This window comes from Haematobia irritans, chromosome 4 (assembly GCF_050003625.1).
Source record: "Haematobia irritans isolate KBUSLIRL chromosome 4, ASM5000362v1, whole genome shotgun sequence".
Lineage (NCBI taxonomy): Eukaryota > Metazoa > Arthropoda > Insecta > Diptera > Muscidae > Haematobia > Haematobia irritans.
Genome location: NC_134400.1, coordinates 83,642,095 through 83,654,903, shown reverse-complemented (window position 1 = coordinate 83,654,903; position 12,809 = coordinate 83,642,095). Strand labels below are relative to the sequence as shown.

General features: G+C 35.5%; 1 protein-coding gene across 1 annotated transcript; it reads right to left on the bottom strand.

Annotated features, from left to right (window-relative positions):
• Window positions 1-495: 495 nt before the first annotated feature.
• Window positions 496-11,420, bottom strand: LOC142235640 (uncharacterized). Its single transcript, XM_075306902.1, has 4 exons — window positions 11,411-11,420; window positions 11,088-11,175; window positions 5,774-6,261; window positions 496-872 (listed from the first exon to the last, which is right to left on the bottom strand). Exons 1-4 carry the CDS (start codon window positions 11,418-11,420, stop codon window positions 496-498), a joined length of 963 nt encoding a protein of 320 aa, XP_075163017.1.
• Between the last annotated feature and the right edge of the window lie 1,389 nt (window positions 11,421-12,809).

The window sequence follows — 12,809 nt, the reverse complement described above, 5'->3', positions numbered from 1 at the left end:
TCTCTTGCGCACGTCGGCTGTTAATCAAATGACGCACGCCTGAGCTCACTCGTCCCCTTTCAATGTCCTCCATCGTGACCCGGGGAAGGTCAGCTACATGAAGCAGCGTGTGGTGCTCCTTTCCACATTTACGACAAGCTGTTTCGGACGTGCACTCGTATGTGCGATGCGACCTAGCAAGGCAGTTGATGCAGTAACGCTTTCGTGTAGCTTCTCTGCGTCTTTGGCCAACGTCAATTTGAAGAAATTTCCTACAAAAGCGAAGAGAATGGTATCCCTCACAAACGAGGCACTGATGTACATTAGTAGGAGCCCTGTGAAGAACGAACAAACAAGAAAAAGGTATAAGAATCTATTACTCTATTGGGATGATCATCCCTAAATAAAAGTTGCTCAGTAGTTGGGGGTGAGTGACATCTTAAAGTTAGAAGAGCGAAATAGTAATAATGTTAAGAGCGGAGTTGAGATTCCGAGAAGAGCGAAATAGTAATAATGTTAAGAGCGGAGTTGAGATTCAGAGAAAAGAGGGCATAATTTCGTAATATCGCGAGTTATTGTGCCTTTGGTTGTAAGTATATCAACTATGCGAACACGACCATCGTTGCTTTGGTGAGTTTTCGTGATTCGTCCCAGTCGCCATTCACAAGGTGGAAGTTGGTCATCTTTGACCACAACTAGTTGACCAATACTCAAATTTGCTTTGGGGGTATGCCACTTATATCGTTTCTGTAATTCCTTCAAGTATTCATCTTTCCGGAGTCTAGCGAACTGATGCTGTTGGACCTTTAGACGTTCCCAACGATCTGTTAGAGACAAGTTATCTGGCGTAACTTCAGGAAATGCCACAAGTGCTGCACCTCTTAAGAAATGTCCTGGTGTTCAAGGCCGTATTCAGGGGGGGGGGGGGATGAGGGGGATCAAACCCCCCCCCCCCCGAAATGAATGAATATTTTTATATAAATAAATATATATTTTTAGCTGCATAGAAAAATTTTATCGAAGATGTTGAAGAAAAGCTGGAGGTTTTATTTTGAAAAACGCTTACCTATAAAACTTGTATAAATCATAGAATACTAGTTGAAAAGCCCGTCAAACGACGGGCACCACACCACAAATTTCATTTTTGGAAAATGTATTTCTGCTTTTTATGTGTGTTTGTTGTTCTTTTTGTGAACATGACTCGCTCTGTTTGGCCATTGCAACAACAACGAAACAGCCAAACACACATGTGTAAATGAAATGGCGCAAAACCTGCGAAAAGAACTTGCATAATTCAGCGATGGAAGCAATAAAGAGATATTTCCAAACGTGCATATTCTTTTAACAAGTATATACGGCCGTAAGTTCGGTCAGGCCGAAGCTTATGTACCCTCCATCATGGATTGCGTAGAAACTTCATCTAAACACTGCCATCCACAATCGAATTACTTAAATTGCGGTAACGCTTGCCGATGGCAAGGTATCTTAAAACCTCCTAACACCATCTTCTAAATTGTATGTAGGTCCATACGTGGTATATATTAAATCAAAAAAGATCGATCCAATACGTATATAATTCAGTTTGACAAAGTAGACATAAAATTTTGACAAAATTTTCTACAGAAATAAAATTTTAACAAAATTTTTTATAGAAATAAAATTTTCACAAAATTTTCTATGGAACTAAACTTTTGACAAAATTTTCTATAGAAATAAAATCTTGGTAGGTTATTTTTGGCTCGAGTGGCAACCGTGATTATGAACCGAATAAAATTTGAACAAAATTTTCTATAGAAATAAAATTTTGATAAAATTTTCTATAGAAATAAAATTTTGACAATGATGAAAATTTTATTATGAACCGAATAAAATTTTAACAAAATTTTCTATAGAAATAAAATTTTGACAAAATTTTCTATAGAAATAAAATTTTGGTAGATTATTTTTGGCTCTAGTGGCAACCATGATTATGAACCGATATGGACCAATTTTTGTGTGAATGGACCAATTTTGGTATGGTTGTTAGCGACCATATACTAACACCACGTGCCTAATTTGAACCGGATCGGATGAATTTAGCTCCTCCAAGAGGCTCCGGAGGTCAAATCTGGAGAATGTTTTATATGGGGGCTATATATAATTATGGACCGATATGGACCAATTCTGGCACGGCTGTTAAAGATCATATACTAACACCATGTTCCAAATACAACCGGATTGGATGAAATTTGCTTCTCTTGGAGACTTCGCAAGCCAAATCTGGGGATCGGTTTATATGGGGCTATATATAATTATGAACGGATGTGGACCAATTTTTGCATGGTTGTTAGAGACCATATACCAATATCATGTACCAAATTTCAGGCGGATCGGATGAAATTTGCTTCTCTTTGAGGCTCCGCAACCCAAATCTGGGTATCGGTTTATATGGGCGCCATATATAACTATGAACCGATGTGGACCAATTTTTGCACGGTTGTTAGAGACCATATACCAATACCATGTACCAAATCTCAGCCGGATCGGATGCAATTTGCTCCTCTTTGAGGCTTCGCAAGCCAAATCTGGAGATCGGTTTATATGGGGTCTATATATAAATATGGACCGATGTGGACCAATTTTTGCACGATTGTTAGAGACCATATACCAACACCATGTACCAAATTACATCCGGATTGGATGAAATTTGCTTCTCTTGGAGACTTCGCAAGCCAAATCTGGGGATCGGTTTATATGGGGCTATATATAATTATGAACGGATGTGGACCAATTTTTGCATGGTTGTTAGAGACCATATACCAACATCATGTACCAAATTTCAGCCGGATCGGATGAAATTTACTTCTCTTTGAGGCTCCGCAAGCCAAATCTGTGGATCGGTTTATATGGGGGCTATATATAATTATGGACCGATGTGGACCAATTTTTGCACGATTGTTAGAGACCATATACCAACACCATGTACCAAATTTCAGCCGGATCGGATGAAATTTGCTTCTCTTTTAGGCTCCGCAAGCCAAATCTGGGGATCGGTTTATATGGGTGCTATATATAATTATGGACCGATGTGGACCAATTTTTGCATGGTTGTTAGAGACCATATACCAACACCATATACTAAATTTCAGCCGGATCGGATGAAATATGCTTCTGTTAGAGGCTCCACAAGCCAAATCTGAGGGTCCCTTTATATGGGGGCTATACGTAAAAGAGGACCGATATAACCCATTTTCAATACCATCCGACCTACATCGATAAAAACTACTTGTGCCAAGTTTCAAGTTGATAGCTTGTTTCGTTCGGAAGTTAGCGTGATTTCAACAGACGGACGGACGGACGGACATGCTTAGATCGACTCAGAATTTCACCACGACCCAGAATATATATACTTTATGGGGTCTTAGAGCAATATTTCGATGTGTTACAAACGGAATGACAAAGTTAATATACCCCCATCCTATGATGGAGGGTATAAAAATTTTGGTCACTTTGCCAGTTACTCAGGGATGGAAAATACAATTTTTAAGAAAGTACAAAAAAGGTATTTTTTGAGCGGAAAGGTACTTTTTACTAAATTTCAACAAAAATTTCACTGGAAGATTATTGTCAAGAGACTGAAATTTAAAGAAAATAAAATTTTGACAAAATTTTCTATATAAATAAAATTTTGCAAACATTTTCTATAGAAATAAAATTTTGCAAAAAAAATTCTATAGAAAAAAAATTTTGCAAAATTTTTTCTATAGAAATAAAATTTTGCAAAAATTTCCTGTAGAAATAAAATTTTTACAAAATTTTCAATTGAAATAAAATTTTGTCAAAATTTTCTATAAAAATAAAATTTTGTCAAAATTTTCTATAAAAATAAAATTTTGCAAAAATTCTATATAGAAATAAAATTTTGACAACATTTTCTACCGAAATAAAAAATCGATAATATAGAATCGCATTCTTTTTTCGACTAAAACATTCTTCAAGTTCAATAAAATCCTGTGTTTGACTATGTCTTTTACAAAATCGAGATTTTCTTCCCACATGAACATGTCTGTTTTGCCATATTTGAAAAAGACTATTAGCAAATAAGGTTGATAAAGACTTTCTCAAAATATTAAAATATTTTGTCAAAGCTATTGTACCATAAATCTGATATCGACTCAAAAATGTCTACTTAAAAGGTACTAAATCATTCGCGGGGGTACTACGGTACTGACCGGGGTGAAAAAGTTTTGAAAAAGTACTATAGTACTGCATTTTCCATCCCTGCAGTTTCTACGTGCTCATCCGAACGCTCATTTTCAACAATGAAGAGATTAAAGACATATCTTAGAAATTCGACTAGCGAGAGTAGACTCAAAGGATTGGCATTAATGTCGGTTTATCGCCGAATAAATGTGCCGACATAAGAAGTCATTGATTTATTTGCTGCCCAAAAAGCCCGTCGGCTCAATTTAATATTATAACAAGTAAGGAAAGTCTAAAGTCCGGCGGGGCCGACTATATTATACCCTGCACCACTTTGTAGATCTAAATTTTCGATACCATATCACATCCGTCAAATGTGTTGGGTGCTATATATAAAAGTTTGTCCCAAATACATACATTTAAATATCACTCGATTTGGACAGAATTTAATGGACTTTTACAAAATCTATAGACTCAAAATTTAAGTTGGCTAATGCACTGCTCCACAGTGTGGAGCAGGGTATAAATATGGGAAACATTTAAATCTGAAGCAATTTTAAGGAAACTTCGCAAAAGTTTATTTATGATTTATCACTCGATATATATGTATTAGGAGTTTAGGAAAATTGGAGTCATTTGTACAACTTTTCGACTAAGCAGTGGCGATTTTACTAAAAAATGTTGGTATTTTGACCATTTTTGTCGAAATCAGAAAAACATATATATATGGGCGCTATATCTAAATATGAACCGATTTCAACTAAATTTGGCACGCATAGCAACAATGCTAATTCTACTTCCTGTGCAAAATTTCAACCAAATCGGAGTTAAAAATTGGCCTCTGTGGTCATATGAGTGTAAATCGGGCGAAAGCTATATATGGGAGATATATCTAAATCTGAACCGATTTCAACCAAATTTGGCACGCATAGCAACAATGTTAATTCTACTCCCTGTGCAAAATTTCAACCAAATTGGGGTAAAACTCTGGCTTCTGGGACCGTATTAGTCCATATCGGGCGAAAGATATATATGGGAGCTATATCTAAATCTAAACCGATTTCTTCCAAAATCAATAGGGATCTATTCTAAGCCAAAACACATACTTGTGCCAAATTTGAAGTCGATTGGACTAAAACTGCGACCTAGACTTTGATTACAAAAATGTGTTCACGGACAGACGGACATCGCTATATCGACTCAAGAGCCCATCCTGAGCATTTTTGCCAAAGACACCATGTGTCTATCTCGTCTCCTTCTGGGTGTTGCAAACATATGCACTAACTTATAATACCCTGTTCCACAGTGTGGAGCAGGGTATAAAAATATTGTATACATACCTATGCATAAATAAAATTTCTTACACATGAGATTATATGAATATTTTTTTTTAAGTTGAACCTCCCCCCCAATTAAAATCGTGGCTACGGCCTTGCTGGTGTTAGAGCCAACAGCTCTGATGAATCATATGTGATAGGAGATAATGGACGGGAATTTAGAACTGCTTCGATTCGAACCAAAAAAGTGACGAATTCTTCGAAAGTATGTTTGTTGCTTTGGGCTACTTTTTTGAAGTGTGTTTTGAACGATTTTACACCTGCTTCCCATAAACCTCCCATATGTGGAGCATTCGGGGGTATGAATGACCACTGAAAGCCATGAGGTGTATATTTAGCACTGATGTCATTTGCAGCCACTTTTATGAATTGGGAAAACTCATAACGTAGTGATCTTTCAGCTCCTACAAAATTGGTGCCATTATCCGACATAATTTTCTGTGGAAGTCCTCTTCTTCTAACAAAACAAGTGAAAGCTGCTAGGAATGAGTCCGAAGATAAGTTTGAGCACAATTCTAAGTGTATAGCCTTTGTGCTGAAACAGACGAAAACGCATCCATAGCCTTTTTGATAGGGGGCTTGTCGAGTAGTTGCTGTTTTAATAGAGAAGTGCCATGCGAAATCGATACCAGTGTAAGAGAACGGTAGAGAAAATGTGCTTCGCTCTGTGGGGAGAGCTGCCATAATTTGATTTTGAGCTTTTTGCTTGTATATTAGACATATTTTACAGTTCCGTATACATTTCTTAATAGCTGAGCGAAGTCTGGATATGTAGTATTCCTCGCGAATAGTCCGTAGCATAAGATTATTTTCAGCATGCAACAAAAATTCGTGGATAAAGTTTAGGAGTAATGTGCAATAATGTGATGTCGCTGGGATTACAATGGAGTGTCTTTCATTATATGGAAGATTAGAGTTGGCAATTCGCCCATTAGTTCGAATAAGTCCTTGGTCATCCACGAAGGGATTTAAAGTAAATAGAGCGCTTATATTTTAATCGAGTCTTAAACCTTGCCTATAAAAGAAAAGGAAACTTGTGAACAATCGCATAAAATTGGCAAAATATTTAAGTGGGGAATAAACATATGCGCTGCCAATAGTTTACCACAAAAATAACGGCTCCACAACTAATAGGGTTGTAATTTTTAGTTGTTATTACTATTCCACGAAGGGATTTCAATATTAAACCGCTGGTGAATTTCGCTTTTCCACCTTTCAAATAAGTTTTCCAAACCAATTGTGTCTTGGTTTATTTGCACTGCAGGTGGTGGTATTGCGTAATAGTCATACCGCTTTATATGTATACTCCTGGTAGACACTTCTCATAACGGAGAACGGCGAAGAAATAAAAGACCCACGTGATTCGAGTGGAGGGGGTATATAATGGACATTAAACCAGCTTTTTTCCATCCAAATTGTTCAATTTTCAATTATTTGACTTGTACCACAAGTGGACGTTATTATATCCAAACCAAAACTGCAAAGATAACGTAATTTACTAAAAATGGAAGAACATATTTTTCCCAAGCTCTACTGGTGGTTCTTTTTCTGACATTGACACCGTTTTTCTGTCAATAGTTTATATTTACCAATTTACCTTGGCGTAGCTTCCAATTTTGGTGATTCTTCAACATATGCCTTTGATGGTGAAATATTAAATTATTAAATCAATTCTTGATTATTTTATAAAAAATCGTGTAAAGTTTAATCAACTACGCTTTTGCCTGCTTATCCGTAGAAACCGCTTCCTTAAAAACCCGATGACGGTATTGCCAGACTCTAATTAACCAGGACTTTTGGCGCTCCAGAATATAACAACCCTGGATGAAGGGACTTTACGAGTCTTAATGTGAACGGTGGTTATGTTGCAATATATTATATATTTCGTTTATCTTTTACGCGTACTGATACAATTAATTTTGTATATTAGATGTGTATCCATACACGAATTGAGTGCTAATTCTCTTCTTAGGGAAATTTACACAATCCACAGAGTAGTTTTCACAGGAAGTAAATCTAATAAGATCTGGAACTTAGATTCTATTCGCGAGAAGTCAGGATTTTTATTGGCTTCAGGCCAAGTGCTGAACTTAGGTTCGAACACTATGAATAGTTACACCACCGTGTAAAAAGGAATGCTGATGAGCTTCGGCTTTTGCCAGGGAAGGCGCAGTAGAGAAACAATACTTACGTGGTAACCCTTACCACAAACACCAGTGTAAAACAAGTAAGGAAAGTCTAAAGTCGGGCGGGGCCGACTATATTATACCCTGCACCACTTTGTAGATCTAAATTTTCGATACCATATCACATCCGTCAAATGTGTTTATACACGCAAAGAAAAAAAACGTTTGGAAAACGTGTACCGAAAACGTTTTTCTTTTGTTAGAGTTTTTTGAATTGCTTCGAAAATGTTAAACTTTTATCACCAAAAAAATTCGTTTGTTACAAAATTATTATTTTTTCAATAAAAAAAGTTATTTTTGAAACAACAACACAGTCCATTTCGTTTATATCAAACACTGTTCTTTTCTGACTTTAGTTCTTTAATAAGACACATTTTACAGTTCAAAATTTAATATACTACAATGTAATGTTGAACATTTTTTCGGAATCTTCCGAACATATCTGGAATATATGTAAAAATAAAAAAACAGGGATCGAACCCACGACCCTTGGCATACAAGTCGGACTTAGCAACCACTGCTCCACGGTGCCAAACTAAATGTTTGTTTCTGTTAAATAAACTTTGTTCATTCGGTTCGTGGGCGCCGCAAGCTTTGCTATATAAATATAACTTATATGGACATTTATCTATTGATGACCATAACAGGTACATAGCTCTATGGTTAGTGTGTTGGCTTACAAAGTGCATGGTCCGCGGTTCGATTCTCCGTCCAGGCGAAAGGTAAAAAATTTTAAAAATTTATAAAATCGTATAATTTCTTCTACATTGTTGGTATTACAGGAAAAGGTGTTAAGAACTAAAAAACCTCGTGGATGTGAGAAAGATGTGAGGGAAAATGAAATTAGCAAGAAAACAATGTTTTTTTTTTGAGTTTGTCTTTATGAAATTGTTTTTACATCCTGGAAAAGAATAAATGTTTATCACAAAAAGTATATACTTTTCTTCCAAACACACTTCCTTACAGCGAAAAGCAAATGAGAAACGAACTTTGTTTGTCTAAAATTTCGTTTGGGAGGAAAGAATTAGTTTTTTGCGTGTATGTATGTATTTGGGACAAACCTTTATATATAGCACTATAAAGGTTTGTCCCAAATACATACATTTAAATATCACTCGATTTGCACAGAATTTGATAGACTTTTACAAAATCTATAGACTCAAAATTTAATTTAACATATGCACTAACTTATAATACCCTGTTCCACAGTGTGGCGCAGGGTATAAATATGGGAAACATTTAAATCTGAAGCAATTTTAAGGAAATTTCGCAAAAGTTTATTTATGATTTATCGCTCGATATATATGGATTAGAAGTTTAGGAAAATTAGAGTCATTTTTACAACTTTTCGACACTGCTTGATTTAACAAGGAAAATGTTGGTATTTTGACCATTTTTGTCGAAATCAGAAAAACATATATATGAGAGCTATATCTAAATCAGAACCGATTTCAATCAAATTTGGCACACATGACTATATTACTAATTGTACTCCTAGTGCAAAATTTCAATCAAATTGGGCCAAAACTCTGGCTTCTGGGGCCATATAAGTCCATATCGGGCGAAAAATATATATGGAAGCTATATCTAAATCTGAACCGATTTCAATCAAATTTGGCACACATGACTATACTACCAATTGTACTCCTTGTGCAAAATTTCAAGATAATCGGTAGAAAACTCTGGCTTCTGGGTCCATATAAGTGCATATCGGGCGAAAGATATATATGGGAGCTATATCTAAATCTGAATCGATTTTAAATAAATTTGGCACGCATAGCTACAATGCTAAATCTACTCCCTGTGCAAAATTTCAACCAAATTGGGCCAAAACTCTGGCTTTTAGGACCATATTAGGCCATATCGGGCGAAAGATATATATGGGAGCTATATCTAAATCTGAACCGATTTTAATCAAATTTTGCACACTTGACTATACTACTAATTGTACTCCTAGTGCAAAATGTCAACCAAATTGGGCCAAAACTCTGGCTTTTAGGACCATATTAGTCCATATCGGGCGAAAGATATATATGGGAGCTATAGCTAAATCTGAACCGATTTCAATCAAATTTTGCAAACTTGACCATGCGACTAAGTGTTATGTTTGTACAGAATTTCAAGCAAATCGGTATAAAACTCTGGCTGCTGGGTCTATATTAGTGCATATCGGGCGAAAGATATATATAGAAGCTATATCTAAATCTGAACCGATGTCTTCCAAAATCAATAGGGTTCTATTCTGACCTAAATTAGGAACATGTGCCAAATTTGAAGGCGATTGGACTTAAATTGCGACCTAGACTTTGATCACAAAAATGTGTTCACAGACAGACGGACGGACAGACGGACATGGTTATATCGAGTCAGGGACCCACCCTGAGCATTATTGCCAAAGACACCATGTGTCTATCTCGTCTCCTTCTGGGTGTTACAAACATACGCACTAACTTATAATACCCTGTTCCACAGTGTGGCGCAGGGTATAAAAAAAGAGTAAAGCAAAGGGATGTCCAGTTCAACTTACATTTATTGAGATGGGATGATGCGCTTACGGTGAATGTCAAAGAGAAAAGAAGGAAGCATGTACCACTGTTTTTTACCAAGTCACCTCGGCTCAAAACGGAATGAGAGAAAATGTTGCCACTTATTAATATAAATACTGGTTTTTGATTTCATTTATAATCTACAAATTCATGGTTGCATTTAAATTAATAGGCTAATTCCGTACTTTAATTACTACTTCATTTAGGAAATTCATTTTAAAATTCAAATTAGGCAAAACTATACTAAACAATTATTATAAAAAAAGATGTTAGCATTCGTTACCATCAGAAGGCAACAAATAATTTGTGTTCTCAATAATATCCCAGTGGTAGAAAACGTCATTACCAAATCGATTATATCCAACCGATTTTGTCGAGACAACTACTCCACGTTTCCGATCAATTTTCCGCATTACTTTTACGTTGGCGTGTCATAGGCAGTCAAGTACTTCGCAATTTCCATGACAAGGTAAATGAAAGCATAATGATAGCCCATTACAACGGCATTACCAATGCTTAAGGGCTTCGGATGACGATTATTGAATATTGTGTTTTACTCGGTAATGGGAACGATGGAGTAAACCAGTTTTACTTTCTATTTATAAAAGTAATCTAGAGCTAAGCACCCCTATTGACCACCCGATTCGCCGGTAAACTATAAAAATATGATGTATTTTTAGTTTTTTCCTAAAAATATGCAAATAATATCCTAAATAACTATTTTTTTGGTTGTATATATTATAACAATTAATATATATTTGGTAATAATATTTCTATACAATATTTAATACTAGGTAATACTGTTATAATAACTGGTATATATTTATTCATTACATTTTTGTTTTTTTCACACAAACTTTCCGAAAATGGCGACCCTTGAAGTTTTTGACCGACTAATTTCCGCTATATAATCTTTTTCTGTGTACTCTTCCGTCTTGACATCATCTGAAATAAAAGATTATATGTTATTAGTCAATAAATATACAAATAGAAAGTTATATAAGAAATATTACCTGAATCTGGCACATGGCTCCCTGGCTCCCCCTGAATCTTGCGCTTGGAAATTAGCTAATTAACGAAGGGAAATCGCTCTAAAATTATTTTCTTCCTTACGCGCTAATCGCTTTAAATTTCTGGACGAAAATCCCTCCATATTTCAATTAATTATTTTCACACTTACCTTTACACATATACGTCGTTTCGTTTTGCGTTGTTTCGAAGTTGCGTCGCTGCTGAATTAGTACTAGTTTTCACTTTGCGTCGTTAGATTTTCGAAGTTGCGTTGTTATCATTGTTATCTGTCTCCAATCTTTGCATGGTTTGCCATAGAAACTCATAATTCACTTTGCGTCGTGTTTTTTGGAGCGTATCTGCGACGTAAAGCGAGGTCTAGCTGTATATCTGGAAAGGATGTACAACTCAATACAAATTAATTGATAATCTGGAAAAGAAAAAAAAAAAAAAGATGTAAATAAAAATTTATTTATGCCCGAAAATTTTTTCAGAAAACTGAAAAAAAAACGAACAAACAAAAACCAATGTTGCTTGGAAACGTTGCCTAGCAAATTTTTGAGTTTTTATTCCTAATTACAGACCCCTTACCCAGTAAGTGGAAGTCGCAAGCACTGGTTGTCCCACTACGAACCAACTAGATGACTATGTAATAGCTTTTATTTGTTTAAGTTTTGATGGAATTACATTCTGTTCGATTTTTCAATGCTAAGATATAAGTAGTAGCATTGTCAACTATATGTGTGTTTACATACAACATACTTACTTAATCTTCCAAATTTCCCAAGAACATAATCGATCTTTTGGTAAGGGGTTTGAATTTTTACCACTGGGGAACGTTACGTTTAGTCCTCAACAAATATTTTTGAATTTGAACGAAAAATTTGTGTGTGGTTGGACCTGTAACAAATTTATTGGTGTATTGACAAAAAATTAAATTGAAATTAAAATTGAGAGATTTATGTAAGGATGTCAGATGTGCTCTTTTTTACAAAATGTGCTCTTAAAACAAGAAAGGCCGAAAGAGCACGCAAAAGTGCTCTATTTTTAGTTACCCAGTGGTAAAAAATTAAAATCAATTTCCAAACAATCGATTATGTTCTTGCGAAACTTGGAAGATTAAGTAAGTACGTTCTATGTAAATGAAAATTGAGTTGAAATCGGTACTACATATACCTTAGCATTGAAAAGTCGCGCAGAAAGTAATGCCTATAATTTTTGAACAAATGAAAGCTACTACTTAGTCATCTAGTTGTTGCATTGTAGTGTACCTAGTGCTTACGACTCCCACTTACTGCGTAAGCTGTAGGTAATTAGGAAGGAAAACTGAAAGGTGTAACGTTGTTAGGCAACGAATTTTTATTTTGATTTTCGTTGTTTTTTTTTAGTTCTATATCAGTTTATTGTTTACATTTATAGACTTTAAGATAATTTTTCCACCAAATGCTGCATATATTTACATCAATCAAGGTAAGTATCAAAAGTAAAAAAATAATCCATTTCCTGCTGTTCTTTAACGGGTCCTTTTCAAGTGCCAGTGTTAGAGAAGACTGCAGTGGAGGAGTGCG

Bases quoted from the DNA above. Each gene is read 5' to 3' on its own strand.
- LOC142235640 (XM_075306902.1), bottom strand. The intron at 6,262-11,087 runs GTTTGTGTGAAA...CTACATATCCAG, and splicing joins AGGGTCGCCATTTTCGGAAA to ACTTCGCTCAGCTATTAAGA. The intron at 873-5,773 runs GTTTATGGGAAG...CTTGAACACCAG, and splicing joins GAATGCTCCACATATGGGAG to GACATTTCTTAAGAGGTGCA.